General features: G+C 33.7%; 3 protein-coding genes across 3 annotated transcripts; 2 read left to right on the top strand and 1 right to left on the bottom strand.

The window, feature by feature from the left end:
* The first annotated feature begins 10,902 nt into the window (after positions 1-10,902).
* LOC140883215 (hydroxyproline O-galactosyltransferase GALT6-like) lies at positions 10,903-14,687 on the top strand. The gene is made up of 7 exons (XM_073289596.1): positions 10,903-12,112; positions 12,724-12,956; positions 13,031-13,321; positions 13,422-13,550; positions 13,631-13,804; positions 14,017-14,124; positions 14,221-14,687. The coding sequence occupies exons 1-7, from the start codon at positions 11,260-11,262 to the stop codon at positions 14,428-14,430; spliced, it is 1,998 nt and encodes a 665-aa protein (XP_073145697.1). The 5' UTR covers positions 10,903-11,259; the 3' UTR covers positions 14,431-14,687.
* Positions 14,688-17,932: 3,245 nt separating this feature from the next.
* Positions 17,933-19,573, top strand: LOC140892098 (AAA-ATPase At3g28580-like). The gene has a single exon (XM_073300850.1). It carries the CDS (start codon positions 17,992-17,994, stop codon positions 19,486-19,488), a length of 1,497 nt encoding a protein of 498 aa, XP_073156951.1. The 5' UTR covers positions 17,933-17,991; the 3' UTR covers positions 19,489-19,573.
* A 1,988-nt stretch (positions 19,574-21,561) lies between these two features.
* On the bottom strand, positions 21,562-24,717 carry LOC140892152 (HIPL1 protein-like). The gene is made up of 7 exons (XM_073300921.1): positions 24,414-24,717; positions 24,108-24,265; positions 23,177-23,974; positions 22,878-23,094; positions 22,596-22,774; positions 22,197-22,438; positions 21,562-22,073 (listed from the first exon to the last, which is right to left on the bottom strand). The coding sequence occupies exons 1-7, from the start codon at positions 24,505-24,507 to the stop codon at positions 21,680-21,682; spliced, it is 2,082 nt and encodes a 693-aa protein (XP_073157022.1). The 5' UTR covers positions 24,508-24,717; the 3' UTR covers positions 21,562-21,679.
* Positions 24,718-24,907: the final 190 nt, after the last annotated feature.

A 24,907-nucleotide genomic window follows, 5' to 3' on the forward strand; every position in this document is an offset into this window, starting at 1 on the left:
CTTTGGAATTGAACTCTTGTTCTTTTGTTTTTGTTCGTAGATCAGCGAACCAGGCGGCTCATACTCTAGCCAAAGCAGCTGGTTCTTTGTCTGGTCGGGAAGGTCGAGTTATTCCTTCGCCTTCCCTTGTTTCAGTTGTGGTTGTTCAGGATCTTTAATATCAATCTTCTTATTTCAAAAAAAAAAAAAAAAATTACCAACAGTGTGCATTGCTGAGGTGGTTTCATGTACATATCCAATAGGTGAACGTCACCTCAGCATTGTTCACGTAAGTGTTCTCAGTGAGTGTTCATCATATCAAAAGTATAAAACAATATGTATTTATGGATATACAAAAAGAACTCGTTCGATCCATCCCAGTTATGTCCAAGGTTATACCAGTAGCTTGCAAGCTAAAGCTTCCTGAAAACAATCGCGTATGGTCCACCTTCCATGTGTTTCAACTCAAGCATTCCCACGAAGGGCCTGAAATTGCGAGATCGATGAGTGCTTATCTATATTTTGGTTGATGAGACCAGTATCTTAACACTGCATTCAATGATCTAATTTTAATTTTTAATTTTCAATTTTAATTTTAATATGCCGGGTCCACATTTTCATGGAGCTCACATTCTCAAATCAATTGTGGACATTAGATCTTACATTAAATTACTATCCTTTTTGGCTTCAAGGATCGTTAACTACAAAGGAAGACATATCAAACAAGTATTAACTACATGGGGCCATTTTCTATGAGATCTGGTTTTTTTTTACAACCAAGTGAACTTTGAGGACAAAGTAGGGGATGGTAAGCCCATATATGTTGAGATGGGCTCGTGGCTATTGGATCGGAAACTTCAAGAATGGGCCAGCAAAGGGATTTTAGACAAGGGCCAAGCCCAATTTCAGAAGAAACCGAAGGCATGGAGCCACATCCCACCACAAAGGTTTTCTTTTTCGGACTTTTCCGCAAGTTAGAGGGGGGGAGATATAACAAGTCGTTAGAAGCACCAGAGTTTTTTTTTTTTTTTTTTCTCGAAAAATCGCTTGCGGTGCCATAAATTTATCTTCGCATGGGTTAAACTAAATACTAAACTTCTATTTTGTAAACAAAATCACTCTTAAAAATTTATTTGTTTAATGGTGTACATAATATTTCAACCCATTATACAAATAGCAAAAAAATTTAGAACGAAGATTATTTTAGGAAAAACCAAAAATATTTACAAATAAAATAATAATACAACAAAGACATGATTGAAAATTTAAATAGAACTTCATAATTAGGAGTTTTACTTGAATAAGATAGCAAGATAATCTTAATATAGTGGAGCAAAATGGTCAAACACCAAAACATGGAAGGAAGGGAAAAGAATTCCCGTTAAATTAAACAGTGTGTTTGGTGGATATGATTTGGAGAAAATTTGGTAAGATTTGGATTTGTAAATACTGTTTTGGTGTTTGGCAAAATGGAATTTTAAAACGGGATTGGTATTTGATGAGATTTCATTTAACTAACTGAAATCCTTCCAAAATTGGTCGGATTTCATGAGATTTCATGGGATTTGGGTTTATAAAAATAATAAAATTATTTCTAATAATAAATTTATACATTTTAGTTATAAATTTAAGTTTTCCAAACATTTTTTTAAAAAAAATATCACTTTCCTAAAATTTATGCTAGCAAATTCCAATATGTATTTTAACTTTTTTCCAAACACCAAAATGGAATTTCAATTCCATGAATTTCAATTCCAATCCAATTCCAAATACTATTTTTTGGATATCCAAACACAATGTAAGGATCAGATATTTGAGGTCCTGTTATTTATTTATTATTTTTGGTGATTAGATAGAGGAGAACAAATAATGAGGGTTGTATGCTAAATGGTTGGCACCAAATATCCCCAAAACGGCAACAATTCAAATCATCATCACCATAATTAATTAAATTGAGGGGGTGGACATGTTTTCGTCATTTCGTGGTCCCCACAATCTTGATCCAAAAAATGGTACTTATGCCTCGAAATTTGGAATCCATATATATATATATATATATATATATATATATATATATATATATTCCAAGTAAACAAAAAGATCACTGTTATAGTGACCATTCATATTTCATACACATTTCAAAATCAAATACCCATTTCTCACATAAAATTTTTGCACAGATGTATCGTGGCCTTCCTTTTTCAATAGCATAAAAAGCAAAAGATTACTTTTGCTAGAGGATGTCATAGTTTAGGAATTAGGAGCAACCTTTGATCAAAGTCGAGGAACGGTCACTAGGAATTGACGAGTTGTAATAAAACAAGACGGTGAAAATTTTATTTATTTTCCACTTTTTTTTTTTTGTGTGGGTAAAGATGATGATGGAAATATTGATAAAAGGAATGAAGAAAGAATACAAGGAATTTTATGCCACTTAGAAAGAAAATGGGCAAAAGTGAAGATCACTTATATAACAAGTTGAGTGAATGGCATTTATTTTTATGGAACATTTGGTTCCATATGGATTTAAAGCCTGCGCACAAAATATTCTGGCGAAGAATGATAAATAATAATAAAATCGACTAGAATATAATTTACATTTAAACAGTTGGTCTTCATTCTCCGAAACAAGACAAGCGGATACTTCTACGCAAATTCCTCTCATTAATTTTTAATTGCTTCCTACGAAAGGGCCGGACTTGAGCACAATCTGATGAAATCATTCGTTTCAGGGCCCAAGATTAGAGGGCCCAAAAAAACCAGTTCTATTATTATATATAGATAAATAAAGGTACTGTTAGGTTTAAAATCACATTAATATTTTGAATCTTCTAATTTATTTGAGTAGTAATAGTATATACAAATAATGGCTCCTAAAATTTATATGTTTTATTTTATATGTTGTAGTTTTAATTGATAAAATTCATAGTTCATTTTAAGAAGACCTATATTTAAAAAATTCGATTTAGGCCAAGAAAATCTCAAGTACGACACTGCCAACGAACCTCATTTTCATAACAATTTTCTTATCCACTTTCTCTAAACTATTAAATATAAATATAATCATGCATTTTGAGTCGCACCCTCTCTAAATAGCTCGATTATATCGGCATGCAAAAGAGCATAGACAAAACCAAAATAATAACAATCAAAATTAAAGTGAATTATTTTATTCCAAAAAAAAAATTAAAGTGAATTAATCCCACACCATACCCTTTAAAATTTAGTTTCAAGATATGTTTTTTGGTGGACAAAGTATCCATATTCATAATAATATATAACTTTTAATATTGATGTTTATGTAAAGTTTATATATGTTTTTGCACAAAAACTCATTTGAGCCTATCTGATTAACCAATTTTATAAAACATATATTCGATGGATAGTTGAAAAAGTTATTATTTTTTATATAAAAAATAATAATTTTTATTATATATTTAAATCATATCAACTCGTCTAACAAATACAGAGACTCGTGATACACCTTATATTTTTTATTATTATTGTGCAATAATATTAATATCCTCAAGATAAACAAATCATTGTAACACACGTGGATCTAGTTTTCTACTAAACAGTTCAGCTTACTCTAACCACAGATTTCCTAAACAATGATACTAATCTTGTCAAAAATTATATCCCTCTATCGATTAATTAATTAAACATGGAATTGCAAGACAAATATTATGCTCCGCGTGTTAAATCTAACGAGAACAACCATTAAACCCAATGTTTTCATAATCGTTGATTGAATCGGTCTATCTTAAAAAAATAGTCCAACTGATCGGATCATTTTAATCGAACGATCAGACCGAAAAATCATTTATATAATATAATGAGTAATATATTTTAAATTTTAAAAACCCAAAATATGTATATAAATAGACAAAAAAATATATTTACCAAATTTTGAAAACTAAATAACTATATAAATATATTTAAAATATTATAATTATATATATATTTAAAAATAAATAAATTAATAAAAAAACTTTAGTATTGCTAAAATAATATTTTTAACAAAGTACAAATTTCAAATAAAAATGTATATATATATATATATAATAAAATATTAAGTTTAAGGTTTTAAATTTTTTTAAAAAAAACTAATTTTTCAAAAAAAACCGGTTCAACAATTAAAACGGTTTTTGAAAGTGTTTTGATCTGAACTTGTGATCGGTTCTCGGTCGAATCGGGCAAACCGGCCTTTACGATGCGGTTTTCTGAACATTGATTAAACCAACTTATCCATATGATTGTTAACAGAATAAGAATAAGATGCAACATTGATTGATTTTGTTGAAAAATATTATTATTATTAATATTATGTTGAATATTGAATGTTGAATGTTGAATATTGAGTTGTAAAATGTGGAAAATTAGTGTGTGATGATGTAGATGATGATGTATTTATTTTTGGACTAATCTCAAATGTGGATCTATAAATAGGTCTTTATTTGTGATGAAAAATACAATTGAATTGAGAGAAAAATATTTGTGAAGTGTAGAGTTTGATATATTTTGAGTTTTGGAGTTTTTACTTTTTACCATAAATTTTTACTTTTTCACAACATGTTATCAGCACGATCGCTCGAAAGTTCTCTATATTTTCCGCCGCTCCAAAATACAAGAAGAAGTCAAAAATATTCAACAAGTAAGAATTTTTATTTTACTGTTTATATATTTTTATTGTGTATATATATTAATATATAATATCATGTTATAAAAAAAAATAGTTTTTTTCAAAACTTGTTATAAATCCTGGGAGGATGTTAAGACGACATCCCACACTCCCGGTAAGGGATACGACAAGTATAAAAGCCTCTAAGGTTTTTAAATAATAACGTGATATATATTTATTATGTATATATATTAACTGTATTAATATATAATTTCATGTTATTATATAAAAGGTTGTCTATGACACTGACCTTATAATAACGTGATATGATATATATTATTGTGTATTTATATACTAACCATATTCGTATAATCTCATGTTATTATATAAAAGGTTGTCTACGACACTGATCTTATAATAATGTGATATGATATACATAATTATTTAATTATGATTATCATTATGTGCATCACATGATTATCACGATTTTTTATTCAACACATACACGATTTTTTTCCTTACCCCCAACGGTCACAAACGGTAATAAACGGCTAGTTTTTGCCCTATAAATATGTTCACTCAAACTCATTTTCAATCACACCAAAATTCATTCTTCATCTCAAAACATTTTCTCCTCGGTTTTTTTCGAAAAAGAAGAAGATGGAGTTTTTGGCTTTTCTAAGGATATCTTTCATAACGATTATGATCATCATGCTCACGAGTTTTGTACTCACCAGCGATTTTCCACCACATGCTTTTTCTCTATTTGTACACTTACTTGTACTCATCGTTTATCCATTATTTTGTATTGTCATATTAATGGAAATTAACTAATAAAATGCATTGTTATTTTTCTAGTCACCATGTCAAATTTGGCAAAGATTGAATTCGTTGCGCTCGATATCATTGGAAAGAATTATATGCCATGGACTCTCGATGTAGAAATGCATCTTGAGTCATTGGGTCTAAGTGATACAATCAAAGAAATTAATATATCAACCTCACAAGATAAAGCAAAGGCAATGATTTTCTTACGCCGACATCTTGATGAAGGGTTGAAATGTGAGTATCTCACAGAAAAAGACCCAATGATTTTATGGAAATGGTTGAAAGAAAGATTTGAGCATATAAGGGAAGTGATACTTCCGACCGCCCGTGATGAATGGAATTCGTTGAGAATCCAAGACTTTAAAAAAGTCAGTGAATATAATTCTGCAATGTATCGAATAGTCTCGCAATTAAAATTCTGTGGACTTCAAGTCACAGAGATGGAAATGCTTGAGAAAACGTTTTCCACTTTTCACGCATCAAATATAACTCTACAGCAATAGTATAGAGTGTGTGGTTTTACGAGATATTCTGAGCTCATTGCATGTCTTCTTGTGGTGGAAAAGAATAACGAATTATTAATAAGAAATCATCAATCCCGACCCACTGGATCAACGGCATTTCCTGAAGCAAATGTCGTAATGAAAAATGAAAACCAAAATTAAAGGCATAGACCAGATTTTGGTCGTGGACGAGGTCGAGGAAGTGGGCGTGGGCGTGGACGTAAAAATTATCGCGGTCGTGGTCGTGGCCGTGGATATGAAAATAATCGAGATAGTTATTTCAATAACTCATCTCAAAAGAACGTCACGAACCACCCACCAAAAAGACAGCATGAAAATACAAGTGAAAATGAAAATCACTCAAAAAGATCTGAGAGTGTTTGTTATAGATGTGGCACTCCAGGATATTGGTCACATATTTGTCGAACCCGTGAGCACCTATGTAAGCTCTATAAAGAATCGACAAAGGGGAAAGGAAAAGAGACCAATTTTGTTGAAGATAGTGACCATTTAATTGGTTCAACTAGTTTCAATGCTGCAGATTTTTTGAATGATTTCGAAGACATTGATTAAAAGATTGGTGGGACTATATTGTAACAAATTTGTATTTTTCATGCATTCTTGTATTATAAAGCATGTTATATTTTGCATTTGTATTGTACTTAATTTTTCTTTATTGCATTTTTTGTGAAGTTTGATATGGAAAATGCTATGAGCAAACATGGAAATAATATCATGGAAATTTGCATACCAGATAGTGGTACAACACACACTATTCTGCGAGATGAAAGATATTTCTTGGAAATAAAACCAACAAAAACAATGGTGAATACCATATCAGGTCCTGTAGACTTGATTGAAGGTTGTGGAAAAGCACATTTTTTGTTACCTAATGGTACAAAATTTCTGATAAATGATGCTTTATATTCACCACAATCGAAAAGAAATTTGTTGAGTTTTAATGACATATACTCTCATGGGTATGATACTGAGACGATAACTGATGAAAATCAGAAATATATGTGTCTTACCACATATAAATCAGGAAAGAAATATGTGGTTGAAAAATTATCAATGCTCCCTACTGGATTGCATTATACACATATAAGCCAATCGAATCAAATATGGTGGTTAATAATTCTTCAATATTAACAAATTGGCATGATCGATTGGGACATCCTGGTTCAATAATGATGCGAAGAATTATTGAAAATACGCATGGTCATCCATTGAAAGACCAGAAGATCTTTCAGAATAATAAGTTTCAATGTAAAGCATGTTCTCTTGGAAAACTTATTATAAGACCATCGCCAGCTAAAATCCAAACTGAATCACCCATATTTCTTGAACGTATTCAGGGTGATATTTGTGGGCCAATTCATCCACCATGTGGACCATTTCGATATTTTATGGTATTGATCGATGCCTCTAGCAGATGGTCACATGTATGCTTATTGTCAACTCGGAATGTGGCATTTGCAAGATTGATGGCTCAAATAATAAAATTGCGAAATCAATTTCCCGATTATACAATCAATAAAATAAGACTTGATAATGCTGGAGAATTTACATCCCAGACTTTCAATGATTATTGTATGTCAATGGGAATCACTGTTGAACATCCTGTAGCTCATGTTCATACGCAAAATGGATTAGCTGAATCATTGATTAAACGTCTACAACTGATGGCTAGACCAATGATTATGAAAACAAAACTCCCTATTTCTATATGGGGACATGCAATTTTACATGCTGCGGCATTAATTCGCATCAGACCAAGTGCATATCATAAATTCTCCCCATTGCAACTTGTATTTGGTAAAGAACCAAATATCTCTCATCTGAGAATTTTTGGATGTATGGTGTATGTGCCTATTGCACCACCTCAACGATCAAAAATGGGTCCACAAAGAAAAATCGGTATTTATATCGGTTATGATAGTCCATCAATCATTCGATATCTTGAGCCTCAGACAGGCGATGTGTTTACATCACGCTTTGCTGATTGTCATTTTAATGAAGAAATCTTCCCAGTGTTAGGGGGAGAAAAGAAACACATCGAAAAAGAAATCACATGGTATGTACCATCATTGTTACATTTGGATCCAAGGACCAAACAATGTGAGAAAGATGTACAGCAAATTGTGCACATGCAAAGAATTGCAAATCAAATGCCAGATGCATTTGCAGACACAAAAGGGGTAACAAAATCATATATACATGCTGTAAATGCCCCTGCTCGAATTGAAATTCCAAAAAAACAAATTGAAGACACTCATGATGTCATAAAACGCTTGAAGCGTGAAAGACCAGTCGGTTCCAATGATAAAAATCCTCGGAAAAAAAAAGGCATAGAGAAACACGACGATCATAAAATAGAAAATGGTGTTCCAGAAGAATCACCTGATGATGAAAATATTCTGTCAGAACCACAAACTGACGAGAATCGTGAAATCTCTATCAATTATATTAATACTGGAAAAATATGGAACCGAAAAGACATAGAAGATATTGATGAGATATTTTCTTATAATGTGGCTTGTGACATCGTAAATGAAAATGAGGATCATGAACCAAAATCTTTTGGTGAATGTAAAACTCGTCATGATTGGGCCAAATGGAAAGATGTCATCCAGGTTGAATTGGATTCGCTGAATAAACGTAATGTTTTTGAACCTATAGTCCTTACACCTGAAGGTGTAAAACCTGTTGGATACAAATGTGTTTTTATTCGAAAGCGAAATGAGAAAAATGAAATAGTCAGATATAAAGCTAGACTTGTTGCACAAGGTTTTTCTCAAAGTCCTGGAATTGATTATGAAGAAACTTATTCTCCTGTTATGGATGCAATTACGTTTCGATATTTGATTAGTTTGGCAGTGTCTGAAAATTTGGAAATGTGTCTTATGGATGTTGTTACAGCTTACTTATACGGATCACTTGATAGTGATATATACATGAAAATCCCTGAAGGATTTAAGATGCCTGAAGCACAAAGTTCAAAACCCAGAGAATTTTATTCTGTAAAATTGCAAAGATCATTATATGGGTTGAAGCAATCAGGCCGAATGTGGTATAATCGGCTAAGTGATCACTTGATGAAAAAGGGATATGTAAATGATCCAATATGCCCTTGTGTTTTCATCAAGAAAACAACATCCGGATGTGTAATTATTGATGTATATGTTGATGATTTAAACATCATTGGAACGAATAAAGAAATTCAAGAAGTTATGATGTACTTGAAGGAAGAATTCGAAATGAAGGATCTTGGAAAAACCAAGTATTGTCTGGGTTTGCAAATCGAACAAAAAGAATGTGGAATTTTTGTTCACCAGGCAAATTATACAGAAAAGATCCTTAAACGTTTTAATATGGATAAATCAAATCCATTAAGTACTCCAATGGTCGTAAGATCATTAAACATAGAAAAGGATCCATTCCGTCCATGTGGAGATGATGAAGTTATTCTTGGTCCAGAAGTACCATATCTAAGTGTCATTGATGCCCTTATGTATCTTGCAAATTGCACTAGACCTGATATATCTTTTGCTGTAAATTTATTGGCAAGATTCAGTTCATATCCAACAAAGAGGCACTGGAACGGAATTAAATATATATTTCGTTATCTACGAGGAACAACAGATTTGGAACTTTTGTACTCAAAAGACACCAATCAAAGTATCATTGGTTATGCTGATGCTGGATATTTATCTGATCCACATAAGGCACGTTCTCAAACCGGATATGTATTTACTCGTGGAGGCACCGCAATTTCTTGGCGTTCACAGAAACAAACACTCGTAACAACTTCATCAAATCACGCTGAGATTATTGCGCTACATGAAGCAAGCCGTGAATGTGTTTGGCTAAAATCAATGACACAACATATCCAAACTTCTTGTGGATTATCAGTAGACAAGAAGCCTGTGACGTTGTATGAAGACAATGCTGCATGTATTTCTCAAATGAAAGAAGGATACATCAAAAGTGACAGAACAAAACATATACCCCCAAAGTTCTTTGCCTACACTCAAGAGCTTGAGAAGAATAAAGATATTGATATCTGTTATATTCAATCAAGTGAGAACTCATCAGATCTCTTCACAAAGGCACTTCCCACGACGATATTCAGAAAGCATATATACAACATTGGGATGCGCAATCTGCGGAATATGTGAAGAATCACTCATATTAACATGAGGGGGAGTTTACGTGGCTGCACTCTTTTTTCCTTACTATGGTTTTTATCCCACTGGGTTTTTCCTAGTAAGGTTTTTAACGAGGCAGTATAAAACACGTAATGAAGACAGTCATCATATCACGATCATCATCACAAGGGGGAGTGTTGAAAAATATTATTATTATTAATATTATGTTGAATATTGAATGTTGAATGTTGAATATTGAGTTGTAAAATGTGAAAAATTAGTGTGTGATGATGTAGATGATGATGTATTTATTTTTGGACTAATCTCAAATGTGGATCTATAAATAGGTCTTCATTTGTGATGAAAAATACAATTGAATTGAGAGAAAAATATTTGTGAAGTGTAGAGTTTGATATATTTTGAGTTTTGAAGTTTTTACTTTTTACCATAAATTTTTACTTTTTCACAACAGATTTAACCATTTTGCTTCTAAAGTGCATTTTGTGGAGAACGAGTGAGTGTACACTCATTCCATTTGAAAGGGGATGCCATGTTTCACATTGTGGGTATCACTTCAAAAAGAAAAAAACGAAGAGTGAATATTAATTAACAATTTAAAATTTTTAAAGTGATAAACTAAATAGCATAATAAAAACTAACTAAGCAAGATATATAATTGGATAAAAGATGATAAAATAAAAACATTTGGTAGGATTAATGATTTAATACTATCGCAAATTCCTCGCAAGTATCTAAATAAATATTTTAATTTATGGGTACAATTTTGAATTGCTAATATATAGAAGAGAGGAGAAGAAAATCCCTTGCCTTCTCCGGTGAAGGGAGAGAGTTTCACCTTCGTCACCGTCTCCTCTGTCTCTCACTACGTATGCATAGTGGACTCTCTATCTCTATCGTTCGAGACGTGGATGAAGCTCTGCGTTGCTGACCTAACGTTTGGCGTCTATTTACTTCTGTTGGGATTATTCGTCACTTCTCCAAATCATACAAACGACACCCGTTTTTTTTTCTTTTAATTTGCATAAAGATTTCAGTTTTCACTTGGTTTTTTCGTGATCATCAATACCAGCTATTACTAAGCGTGAGCTGCCGCCTATATTCTCTGTCTTTTCTCTTTCTTTTTGTTGTTTAGAGAGACTCTTGATTTGATAGAAAGATGAAGAGAGCGACTTCAGAAGCGTTCTTTTCGCTGACCAGGGGAAGATCGATTCTGATGTTGGTTTTGTTGGGGATCTTATACATACTTCTGGTGAGTTTCGAAGCGCCTTTTTTGTTCGACAGTGGGTTTTCTTTGGTTTCGTCTGAAGGTTACTCTAGTAATGGTAATGGGTTGTTGAATCCCAAAGCTTTTGTGCTCGAAAGCGAGGAGAATTTGGAGGAGAAAGTGGCTCCCATTCGGCCCCTTGATAATGTGCCTCATTTAGATAGACCCGAGAGGAAAATTAAAGAGTTTACTCTACCTTTCCTTTCTGGCTTGAATTTTAGCTCTGTTAATATTTCAGAGCCTGCAAGCGAAGCCTTTGAACTCGGCAAAAGGCTCTGGCAAGAGCTCGAATTGATGGAAAAGAATGATAGTTATCGAGGGTTTAGTTCTAATAACACTCCTACCAATAGTAGTGGCCTTAAGGGTGAGGATTGCCCTCACTCAGTGACAATATCTGGCCAAGAATTTCTGAAAAATGGGAGAATGGCGGTGTTGCCGTGTGGGCTGACATTGGGATCACATATAACCGTGGTTGGGAAACCAAAAGTAGCCCACGAGGAGGTCAATGCAAAGATTTCGGTGTTGAGAAAAGGACAGCATGTGATGGTTTCACAGTTCGTGATGGAGTTGCTAGGCCTTAAGACTGTGGAAGGGGAGGACCCCCCTAGGATCCTGCATTTCAATCCGCGGTTGAAGGGGGATTGGAGTGGGAAGCCTGTCATTGAAGAAAATACTCGTTACAGAATGCAGTGGGGTACGTCACAGAGGTGTGAAGGTTGGCTATCGCGGGCTGACGAGGAGACAGGTGAGCAGCGGTTGTTTCTTTGTGATTGATGTTCTTCGCTTGCTAATGATAATTTATGTGGTTTTGGATTCGTATAGTACTTTATTTCTTCTTTTGAGGAAATTTATTATGATTAAAATATCTTGAATGAAATAGATGAATTTGGGAAGAAATCATAGTTACCTGTTGTTAGGTGGAGCAACAAGAGTATTAATCCAGTTCATTTAAGGCATTTGTGTGCAGATGTGCATAAGGTAGGTTGTCACATTCTTGTGTCTGCAGAGGGATATTTTTCTTCTGGTCACACGGTGTTGATCTTGAGTTCATAACAGAGGAATTGTTGCTTTGTAACAATTTTATTTCCAAATGTTTCAGCGTAATAGAATTAGGGAAATTTTACATATTACTCGAGCAATTTATTCCAAAAATTAATTTTGTATATCCTAATTATGAACTATCAAAGGATGTGGGAGACTCGTCTTGCTAGAATTGAACGTTTGCATCATAAAACTCTATTGTGCAGTTTAAGTTTGTTATGTAGTTGTTCCGTCTTGTGCTTGCTTGATGCTGTATATTCAGTACTTCCATTATGGTGCTGTGATTCCTGGTTAATTCTGTTATCTTTTCTGCAGTCGATGGGCTGGTGAAATGTGACAAATGGATTCGAGATAATGAGAATGGGGCAGAGAAATCAAAGGCAGCTTGGTGGTTAAATCGGTTAATGGGACGAACTAAAAAGTTGGATATTGATTGGCCATTTCCTTTTGCCGAAAACAAACTGTTTGTTCTAACTCTGAGTGTTGGCTTTGAAGGTTACCATGTTCATGTTGATGGGAGGCATGTCACTTCTTTCCCGTATCGCACGGTGAGTATCTTATCACTGAACTTTAGTGTTGGTATTCATGAGACTATGTCTATGAATCTGTTTAATGTTTATAGGGATTTGCCATAGAGGATGCCACCGGATTAACTTTGAGTGGAGATATTGATGTTCATTCAGTTTTTGCTGCGTCCTTGCCCACCTCGCACCCGAGTTTTGCTCCTCAGAAACATCTTGATTTCTCTGGCAAATGGAAGGCTCCTCCTATTCCAGAGAAGCCAGCCGAACTTTTCATTGGTATTCTTTCTGCAGGCAACCACTTTCCTGAACGTATGGCGATGAGAAAGTCTTGGATGCAGCATGAGTTAATCAAATCTTCAAAAGTTGTTACTCGGTTCTTTGTTGCTCTGGTAGTGAAAGTGATTGGTTTCTTATAAAAGTGAATTTTTTGCTTTTGATTTCTTAAGTCTAATGTTGCTGAAAGCGATTCTTGAAACTAATCTTTGACAGCATGCAAGAAAGGATCTTAATGCTGAAGTAAAGAAAGAAGCTGAGTTTTTTGGAGACATTGTCATAGTACCATACATGGACAACTATGATCTCGTGGTTCTGAAAACTGTTGCTATTTGTGCATATGGAGTGAGTAATACATTGCTCATAAGTTGAGAATTGAGAATCTTCTTCCCTTTTCTGTTTTGATCAACTCAAATTCATTGCAGGTTCGGACTTTATCTGCTAATTACATCATGAAAGGCGATGATGATACATTTGTGAGAGTAGACACAATATTTATGGAAGCAAAAAAAGTACCTGCAAACACTAGCTTGTATATGGGGAACATAAATTACTATCACAAGCCCCTTCGTAGTGGTAAATGGGCAGTTACATACAAGGTACTATTAAACCTTTACCTTTTTTTTTTTTTGCCTTTTGGATTGATACTCGTGTAACGTGTACTTTATCATTAATATGCACACGTATTTCCATGAATGATCCTCGATTATTTTAGACAAAACAATCTGACTGTCGATGTTGTCAACGCTTCAATAAAAGTTGTAAATGGCAAGAAGGCTGATATTATTATCAATTCTTCTATCGCGTACAGGAATGGCCAGAGGAAGATTATCCTCCTTATGCAAACGGTCCAGGCTATGTAATCTCATCTGATATCGCCAACTTCATTCTTTCAGAATTTGAAAAACATAAATTAAGGGTAAGTACTGTTGGCGCCCATCTTTTTGCGCCCATGTCCACTCTTGTAGAATTTCACTCAGAAAGTAACAGTTTAAGGATTTAATTTGATGTGCAGTTGTTTAAAATGGAAGATGTTAGCATGGGAATGTGGGTCGAGAAATTCAATAGCTCGAGACCTGTGGAATACGTGCATAGCTTGAAGTTTTGTCAATTCGGATGCATAGAAGAATATTATACAGCTCATTACCAGTCTCCAAGGCAGATGATTTGTCTTTGGAACAAACTGAGACATCTAGAAAAGCCAATGTGTTGCGACATGAGATGACACTCGAAACGCGGTGCAAAATTTTGCAGAGAAGATAACATATTTGTAAATCCTGTAGACCGAGTAGATTGGAGCTGTTCAAGGGCTTCATTAATCTCTCCTGATTTCTTTTTCCCTATGTCATTCTTTTCTTTCGTTTGGGGATGAAAAATAATATAAAGTATAGCGCGAATACGTGCAGTTTAGTGTAAAAAATCTTGAAGAGACTCGGGATACATATGTAGAGTTTTTCATCTTCATTATAATGATATTATTACAATCAATTCTTCGTTTGCAACTTTAAAACTTGAGAAGGATCTTTTAACATGTATGATTTTGTGTCATAGTGAGTTCATTTAGACATCGTTTGGTTCATGGATTGGATGATGATGGATGAATAATATAAGGATTTTAAATCAATATATTTTGACTAGATAATGGTGCATGACACTAATTTTTAGAAGAACTTGAGCCAAATATTGAACAAATCAAGAATGATTAATCAATCAATGTGTTATTCTTTACATCAAATGGTGTCTTAGTGTAATTTCAGTGACACAATAATTTGTAGTTTATATTGAATAAATGTGGGAAAGGTGGCATGATACTTGAGACATTTTTGGGAATGGAAACCACTGTGGGGCTTTTTCGTTTATTGTTGCCATGTGAAAATTGAAATCGTCAAATAGGTGAGCTCCAAAAAACCAAAAAGAAATCTAAATTCGGCAACACGTGTCCCTTTCAATATCTTCATTCACTTCAATTTTCTGTGGCAGAAATATGAAAATGAGTTATTTTTAGGATGATAATAATATAAGGAAATTAGTATATTGATTTAATGTCATTGGTATTTCACTGATGAATTCTGGAATTCAATCAATAAAATTGGGTGCTTCATTGCTCCCAAAAACAAAAATGTAGAAAAGAAAAGGAAATAAAAAAGAAGGGTGCTCCAGACTCCAGCGGCAGAGACAAGTTTTTCATTCTTTTCCTCGTGTTTTTTTTTAAAAAAAAATATTAAATGTTTTTATGATCAGTTATATACACAAATTGAGCGAGTAAAAAAAATATAACACTTTGATAAGTAAAACAAAACTCAAATAGGTAGTTTCCTTTTAAAAAGGCAAACTAGTTAGTAGTTGCAATTTAAACGATTTCGGCAAATTTATATATTTTTTACATCATCTTAATCCTATAGGTACAAAAATTTTTACAGATTTATTTGTTCCTTTCGCCCCTTTTTAAGTCCTAGAAAGCAATTTTCTAAAAAAAAAAAAAAAAAAGTCCTAGAAAGCAACACATTACAATAATAGGGGAAAAAAAAAGTGCTCAATGTTATCTCATTCTGTTTTGTTTTCAAGTATATATAACACGTCATTCCGGTCCCCTTGCTCACTGATCATGATGTATTAGTTCCACCAAACCTCGAGCTTTTTCTTTTTTTCTTTTTTTTTTTGTTGTTGAAGAACTACCAAAATAAAAAAGTGAATGAAAAGTTTTGTTTTCTCATTTAAGTGGTTTGTAACTTGTAAGGCTTTTGTTCTGGCCAACTTTCTAAAAATGTACAAAAAAGTGAAGTTTAGTTACGTGCAATTGCTTGGTATATATTGCAATCTAGCTGTCAAAATTGTATCCATTCGTGAAGGTGCATGTTTTTGTACACTGCTTTGATTTGGACAATATGATGGTGTAATATATAACATATATGATTCCCATCGCATTCATTCATATGCTGTATTAGCACTTCACGTACGGTACCAAATTTTGACTTGCACTAACGCTCGTATCAGTCATCCAAACAAGCTTGAATTTGTTAATCATTTGTCACAAATGTAACCTTTCACTTGTTTGAAAGGATCTTCACTTGGTTTGCTAACCTTTCGTTAATCCTATGTGCTAACTTTATGTTATCGAAATATAGATATATCTTTTATTCATTTTCATTTTTACTTAAAAACCGAATTCATTCAATAATTTGATTAAAATTCAACCTGTTTTATAGATAAAATTTCCGGAAATGAATATTACTATTTTTTTTAAAAAAAATTATCCGTAGTCGATACGTGTTAACAATTAACATCCAATACATATACATGAGTGATCGAGATTTTTTGACACTATCATATGCAAATAGATTTAGCTCGTCATGAACTCTTAAACTAAGTGTCGGGACACTATACTGTGGGTCGAAACATAATCAACCTAGTGAGTGATGGCCGCCACACATATTAATGATGTGACTTGTTGTCTAAAGCTTAGATTATATTAATCAGATTACCTTAAAGTAAACATATTATTAGAAGCTGACAAGAACCAGTAAAGCCAGACAATTGTCTCTTCATTACTTTTAGAATAAGTCACCGCAATTTAATTAATTAATTATAATTAATAGTCGTTTCTTTTTTCTTTTTCTTTTTATTTTTATAAAAAAATACACACAAACAAAGAGAGAGAGGGACAAGAACAATCCCCCGAAAGCCACCCAAAGAAGACCACAACCACATTTTATAGTGTTTTTTTATATAAACAAAAAAAGAACAGAAAATCTAAGTGTCGTTGCTCAAACTAGTTCCATTTTATTTTATGTACATTAGCGTTATTTTCAGGGTCAGGTTGGAGTAGAGCAACCCTATCCTTTTTTTTTGTTTTTTTGTTTCTAATTAATTCTTTAAATATTTAAATAAATAAAATTAAAATTCATAAAATAAATAATAACTTTAAATATTTTAATAAATAAAATTAAATATTTTAAAAATTTTAAAATAATTCTTAAAATATATGTAATTAAAAATTTTAATTCATTAATATTTTTATATAGAAATTATTATTTTAGATATTATTGATATTTTAATTATTGTGTTTAAAAATATTTTGTGAAATAAATTAGTTGTTGTGAATAAAATAATAAAAAATATTTCAAGAATATTTTTTTTAGTGTAAAGTTTAGAGTTATTGGATTGGAGATAAGTGTTGTATTTGATATAAAAACACTATATTAAAATTAGTGTTGCACTAAAATAGCTTAATGAATTGAAGATGGCCTTAAAAGTTAAAACAGTTTCTTGCTCCTTCGAGTCTCGATAGATTCACATCGACCAAACTCTCATTAAAAAAAACAATGTTTGATAGTCCAAAGCCGAGGGTATTTTTGTAAAATGGGACCTTGGGTCTTGGTCGCGCTTACGTTGCGAAAAAGGAGTCCTCATGCAAGCAAACGTGTACGTCACAATCACAAATGGAAGAAAAGTTGAATCAAAACTCCGCACCCCTATTTTCTTTTCTTTTCCAAAAAGCAAAGAAAAAATAGAAGAAAAAGTGCAATATACTATATACCTACTTCCACAATGAACTAAATTTTCTTCCAAATTTTAAATTTTGGATCGAGATCTCGACTAAAATTCAACAATTGATTACTCTTTTTTGGTTTATAATTGGAAACCACTAAATTTTCATAAATTTATAAAAAAAAAATCTTAACTAAATACCCGTTTGATTTTTGAATTCCACTTGGACTCTTCAAAACTTTGTATACAAGTAATACAACCCCATTAGTGGACTCGACGACTCATCGAGACCTATTGCATGCCTCTTTTTAAGCGAGCAAAGCAAAGCTCGAAATCAAGAACGATGATCATGAATCCGACCAAAGTAACGCCGGAGTCGTGGGGAACTCTCGGATCGGCGATCTTAACGTTTATATTTTTCTGGGACCTGATCCGAAGATACTGTCCCCCGGAGCTCCGGCGCTACCTCGAGAAAAGTGGCCGCAGAATCTCTGTATTCTTCAATCCCACCATTCAAATCTCCATCCACGAATACATCGGCAGCCACATGAAACCTCACGAAGCCTATGGCATAGTCGAGGCCTATCTCAGCATCAGTTCATCCAAAGATGCTAAGAAACTCAAAGCAGAGATGGCTCGAGAAACCGAAACCAAGCTAGTTTTGAGCATGGATGAAAACGAGAAGACTACGGACGAGTTTCATGGAGTTCAAGTGGAGTGGGTTTCGGGTAAAATCCCAAGCCCTCCACAGACAACAACCATGTCTTACTACCGGGAGACGGAGAAGAGATATTACAAGCTTAAATTTCACAGACGGCACAAGAAGTTGATAACAGAGTCGTATTTGGATCACGTGATGAAGACGGGACAGGTTCGAATTCAAGAAAGAAACAGGCAGAGGAAGCTGTACACAAATGGCCACAGTAAGTCGTATTGGAGTCATATCGTGTTCGACCATCCCGCTACGTTCGAGACTCTTGCGCTGGAGCGGGAGAAGAAGGAGGAGATCATGGAGGATCTTTTGAGTTTCACCAAGAGCAGAGATTTCTACAAAAGGATCGGAAAGGCCTGGAAAAGGGGTTATTTGCTGTATGGCCCCCCTGGAACTGGGAAATCCACCATGATTGCTGCCATGGCCAATTTTCTGGACTACGATGTTTACGATTTCGAGCTTACATCCGTGAAGAACAACACTGAGCTGAGAAAGCTTCTGGCGGAGACCACGAGTAAGTCCATTATAGTGATCGAAGACATAGACTGCTCGCTGGATTTGACGGGCGAAAGGAATAAGAGAATGGAGAAATCTTGTGAAACAGACACGGAGATAATCAAGAAACCAAGCTCTCGCAGAGACAGAGAAGCCGAAAGTGGCAGCCAAGTGACTCTATCAGGGCTGCTCAACTTCATAGATGGGCTTTGGTCATCCTGTGCAGGGGAGAGACTGATCGTGTTCACAACCAACCATGTAGAGAAACTCGATCCGGCTCTCACGAGGCGGGGTCGAATGGACAAGCACATCGAGTTTTCCTACTGTAAATTCGAGGGATTCAAGGTTCTTGCCAAGAATTACCTCAACCTCGAAGATCATCCGATGTTCGGATCGGTTCAAGAGTTGATGGAGAAGGTGAACATCACCCCCGCGGATGTCGCGGAGAATCTGATGCCCAAGTCTGCCAAGGAAGGTCCGGACGAATGCCTTCAAAGTCTGATACAGGCTCTTGAACTAGTGCAGGCAAAAGAGACCAACAAAGCAGGGGCCTCTGCTGAAGAACTTGTAATAGATCAGTTGAGTTGAATGGATTCCCCATTGTTCAAGAAACCAGAGGATGATTGAAATATTTTACGGAATTATATATGATTTTTGATCAAGTTCAGTTCAATCTAAATCCATGTCTATCTGTTATTTCCCATCCCTTTTTTTTTTTTTTTTTTTCTTTCTGAGGAGGCATATTCTGTTGGACAATTGGTTCATTAAATATATGTATTGGTGTCTTTTGAGTTTTCTCATTTGAAAGTTTCAAATAATATAACAAGCCCTAAAGATAAATAAATTTTTTGTTATTCCATTTATATTTGGTTTTAATGAGCGTTCTTTCATGTTTCCACCTTCCATAATAACACATTAATTAGCCAACGCACTTTATATTCTTATACAAAAACTATTACCATTATCAATCAATCTTTTCAACTTGGAATTGCTGAGTCATACTCCACCAAAATTATGGATCTGGATCCTCTGCTGTGGAGAAAGAAACAACACAAAATACTGTGCAATATATAAACTTCTGTAATTCATATCACATGATTAAATAATTAATTATTTAATTAATTACACACATGAAATATTGAAATCATTTATATTTTTAATGCACAGTATCCTGTGCTGTTTTTCTCTCCACAGCAGAGGATCTTTTTCCCAAAAATTATATAGTGATTTATGAAAAAGGGGACGATATCATATCCAAAAATTAATTTGTTAAAATTTTTATTATTGTTATGTGCATCATGTGTGAAAAAAGAATAAGAGGATTAGAGGAATATGCAAATTATTGTAATCTTTCCTAAATTCTTTTCAACTTGGAATTTCTGAGTCATACCCCTAGATTAAGTCAGAATATGCAACCATACCATGTTCGTATATGCTTGTGAATCCAACAACATATATAGATTTTATGATAATGCTATGTGCATATAGAGTTTTACATAGAATGTTATATGCATTATAAATTAGAAAAGTATATCAAAATTTTTTAAAATGCTTTTATTTTCAATTGTTTGTATTGCTCAAAAAAATCTTAACAAAAGTATTATTATTTTTTATTTTATTATTTACTATGCAGTTTTAGGAGTGTCAAAATTGAACTCAACCCGAGTTGATCGAAAAATTATCGGATTAAGGTTGAGGTATTGGGGTTCGGGTTGAACCCGAAGTATTTGATTTTTTTTATTTTTGACAAAATAATTTAATACACATAATAATAATCAAATATATTTTGATTTAAATACATAATAACAAAATCTCACTTATATAGTTCTATATAATTTAAATTTAAAAATTTAATTATATGAAATTTAAAATACACTTACTACACAAAATAAAAATTATTTTTAAAATTCATTTTTTTACAAAATAATTATTACATGTTGAAAATCTATGTTACAATATACAATAAATTTTTTTTTCCAACATACAATATATAAAAATATAGTAAAAATTTCTTGATTCTATAAATAAGTACACAAACTTTTTAAAAATTTCTTAAACCAAACTCGAATGAATCAATAACGACCGACCCGAATTCGACTAACCCGATCAACCTAAAACTACATGATTTGATTTTTTATTTTGTTTTGTAAAAAAATTTTAATTATTATACATAATAATAATAATAAATACATTTTAATTTAAATACATAATAATAAAATCTCGCTTATATATTATTTAAATTTTAAAGTTTAATTTTAAAATATATTTACTATAAAAAAAATTAACAATTAATTTTTTTTAAATCAGTAAAAAAATTATATATTTTTTCATAATTATTTAATAAAATAATGACTTTTGTTGAACTCAATAAAATTAATTTTATAAGTAAGTAATAAAATAAAAATAATAATATTTTAGTGCAAAGTTTTTTAAAGCAAGACAAAAAATTGTGGGTTGAAAAGAAAAAAACTTAAAAAGAATTTTGAACTAATTTTTTAATTTAATAGAGCGTGTAACTCTTTATATAACACTTTATGTACGCATAATATTATCCTAGATTATGTCACATAAAAGCTTTTTTTTTCAGATTATATATATACAATATCTATGGTTGCAAGTACCTTTTTCACACGTAACAATAGCAAATAAATCTAAGTTCAAACATGAAAGATTATCATACTAACTCAATGGCTCCAACATTACATTTTCTTGCACCATACAAGCCAAAGCTTACAGGAGTTCTCACAATCTCCAGTATGACACATTGTTCATTGTTTTGCTAACCAAAATTTACAAAAAGCAAGCATAAAACTGAGATAAAAGCCATGGCTACCGTATATCGACCTTGAAGCACAACTCCTGTCGAAGGAGGGGGAGAATTGGAACCCGGAGACTCTACAATTTCCTTAGCACAAGTGTATTTGCAACGACTTGGGCGAACAATTCTGTAAACCCCGCTATTGGTAAGGAGATAAACGTCATTATTATTATCTTGGCCGAATGAAAAAATGTAACTCAGAGCAGGAAGTTGACTGTTTGGAGCAAAAGTGCAGCTTATAGGAGAGTCATTGGCACAAGTGAAAGAGACTTTGCTGCTGCTGAAGTTTCCACTGTTTATCGGAATTTCAAATCCTGTCCATATAGAACTTGCATACAGATCTGCGTATAAATACCTGCAAAGAAAACACAGTGAAAAGGATGTGCCTTGCAAAAGTATACATGACTTTTGTTACATTTGCTTTAATACATGTACGTGGAGTGATTAACAGAGGATCTTGCAGGGGTTGTAATCGAACCTTCCGTTGATACATGGATCGGTCATGGACCGATAAAAATAGCCGCCTGTTATCGATGCTGAGCCTTGGTTTGAGTTGACTTCAGAGTGATTATATCCCATAACAGGGAAGATTGGTGTTATTGCAATGGCTGAAGTATTCCCCACTGGCGAATTGGGGGTTGCATAAGTGTAAGGGCCTTCATAGTCACGCCACCCGTAGTTTCCATCCTTGGTGATCAAATCTACCTCCTCATAAAGATCCTATTGTATGATCAATAAAATTGAACCCCAGTGTGACTCAAGTGAACTCAATGAACAAACAGCAGAGAGCTACTATGAAATTTAAAATTTTTCAAAGGTGCACCCTGATGGATTCCTATAAAGAACTGAAATTTAAAAAGGAAACCATGCAATATACCTGTCCTACATCTGCACATACAAAATAAGAAGGCCTTAAGGAATCGAAACTGCAGCGCCAGGGATTTCGAAATCCTAAAGCCCATATTTCTTTTTCGAGTTCTTTATCTTCAACGAACGGGTTGTCATCTGGGATTGAATAGTTTCCCCACAAACCAAGCTGGAGAATATCAGCTGCACCTGAAAATTAGAAGATAATATCAAGAGTCTTTTCTGATAAATGAACAACTTCTAACTAAAGAGAAAATTTCAATATTGCATGGCTTATGGAATAGTAACTCACTTGGTATGTTATCAACATCGAGCCTCAAGATCTTTCCAAGCAAAGATTTCTTGTTCTGTGCAAAATTAAGTGGATCTCCTGTACCCCCTCCATCTCCCATCATGAAGTACAAATATCCATCTTTAGGCCCAAAAAGAATTTGTCCCCCATGGTGTGAAGTAAAAGGAAGTCCCATAGTGAGAATCCTTCTGATTTCTAAAGGCCTGGCACTTTTTGCCTGATCAAAAACACAAAATTTCTCAATAAACATTCGAAATAAGAAATTGTATATTTAAAGAATCTTGAGTTACAATCTGTACCGAGGATGGCTGAGATGCGGTATCGTTAACGGAATACTCAGCAATGACACTCTGATACTGGCAAGGTTGCGCTCCATTGTCGCTCCCTAGTTTTGAAGGATCACAATTCACATCAGAGTTACATGCACATCTTCCCCCACAATTCGGATTCGTTGACTTATCGCAGTTAAACGAGGCAAAGAAACGCCCGTTTTCTGAAAACTGTGGATGAAACGCTAGACCAAGCATTCCAAACTGTGTATCAAAATGAACTTCATCAGTCAAGTCAAGAAACGGAGATTCTTGGTCGATCTGCATCGTTCCACCCGAGCCTTGTTGAGGTATCGTCGCCAACCAGATCTTACCTTGCTGGTTCGAGAAAAAGGCACGGTTCGAGCCATCAGGGTGAGCAACCATGTTTATGTAAGATCCATTTCCGATTTTTTCTAGGCACATACCATTGGGAGGGGTGGGAGTTTCCACACTGGTCAAATGGACTGGACTGCCATCAAAACATACCGAATTATCGTCGGAAGATCCACCGAATGCATCACAAAAATCAGTTTGTGATTGCCAGATTTCAGTTAACGATGTAATGTTCGAGCTGGTTGGTGCTCCAACTCGACCTTGTAGTCCGGTGGCGAAGGGCGAATTAAGCATGGATGTGTTTAGACAAGTAGTCCATACTTGTGAGCAAAAGTTGGTTATTTCTTGCTTGGATTGTGGTGAATTGGGTGAGATTGTGGAGTTACACAGAACCGGAACTTGTCGAGGGACTTCATCGATCCTAAAGAGTTGGGCTGAAAATGGATCACACCTCTGTAAATGACACAGACACACAGCCAGCACTCAACGTATGATTCTATCATCATATTCAGTATCAAAGAGAGCATATATAGATAGAATGAATAAAATTTCAGAATCTAAAAATCCAAATTCGATAAGTTCTCACCGCACAAAGGATGGATTTGAGAAGGGGAGCACAGGAAGAGTCTGAAATGTTCATAGATTCAAATTGCTGCTTCAACAGCAAATCTTGAGCAGAGTTGCAGCATGTGGCTCCATTGTAAGGACAAAAATCCAGACTAGAGTTTGAGGTAAAGGGTGCTCCTGCAACATATACCATAATAATCAAGACGAAAACTTTTAACATTCAACACATCATTTCGTTCCAAGAAATTTCTTGTTTCAAGAAAAAAAAGATATAAATGATTCAAGATTCAATGAAACAGTTGAAACTCAGAACTAAAAGACCTACTTGAATCAGTACACAAAGGGAGAGCAAAACAAGGATCAAGAAACTGCAGCAAAATCAAGAAGCAGACTGAAGTCAAGAAATGAATGCTTCCCATGATGCAAAACACGATCAGAATGACAGCAACAAAACCACCCTTTGTTTTAAATGGGGAAATCGATCACAGAAGATTGACAAATTCCCATTTTGACAGAAAACTGGACCGAACAAATCTCGTTTCAGACATTTTATTCAAACTTAGAAAACATCCAAGTTGTTCAAAGGTTTTACAGTCGAAATTTATTCAAAGTAGACCGGAAGCTTAATAGAGTATAGACTACATTTCCAGAGGCACCGAATATTATATATTATAATAAGAAGACAATACAACAACTACATAAAGTCTTTTTTTTGAATTTTTTTTTTAAAAAAATTAGAACAAAAAAAAATTAAAAAATTGGCCGTTTACCAACTTTTAGATGACAGAGGAAGCGCTCTCACGATAGATATAATTAATA

The sequence above is a fragment of the Henckelia pumila genome, chromosome 1 (genome assembly GCF_033568475.1).
Source record: "Henckelia pumila isolate YLH828 chromosome 1, ASM3356847v2, whole genome shotgun sequence".
NCBI classification, from domain to species: Eukaryota; Viridiplantae; Streptophyta; class Magnoliopsida; order Lamiales; family Gesneriaceae; genus Henckelia; species Henckelia pumila.

Excerpts from the sequence above, each read along its gene's own strand:
- LOC140892098 (XM_073300850.1), top strand. The coding sequence starts at position 17,992 with ATGCCTCTTTTTAAGCGAGCAAAGCAAAGCTCGAAATCAAGAACGATG.
- LOC140892152 (XM_073300921.1), bottom strand. The coding sequence starts at position 24,507 with ATGGGAAGCATTCATTTCTTGACTTCAGTCTGCTTCTTGATTTTGCTG. Across the intron at positions 23,975-24,107 it reads TCAAATCCATCCTTTGTGCG|AGGTGTGATCCATTTTCAGC; the intron begins GTGAGAACTTAT and ends TGTCATTTACAG. Across the intron at positions 22,775-22,877 it reads CGATGTTGATAACATACCAA|GTGCAGCTGATATTCTCCAG; the intron begins GTGAGTTACTAT and ends TCTAATTTTCAG.
- LOC140883215 (XM_073289596.1), top strand. The coding sequence starts at position 11,260 with ATGAAGAGAGCGACTTCAGAAGCGTTCTTTTCGCTGACCAGGGGAAGA. Across the intron at positions 12,957-13,030 it reads CTTCTTTCCCGTATCGCACG|GGATTTGCCATAGAGGATGC; the intron begins GTGAGTATCTTA and ends TAATGTTTATAG. Across the intron at positions 14,125-14,220 it reads TTGAAAAACATAAATTAAGG|TTGTTTAAAATGGAAGATGT; the intron begins GTAAGTACTGTT and ends TTTGATGTGCAG.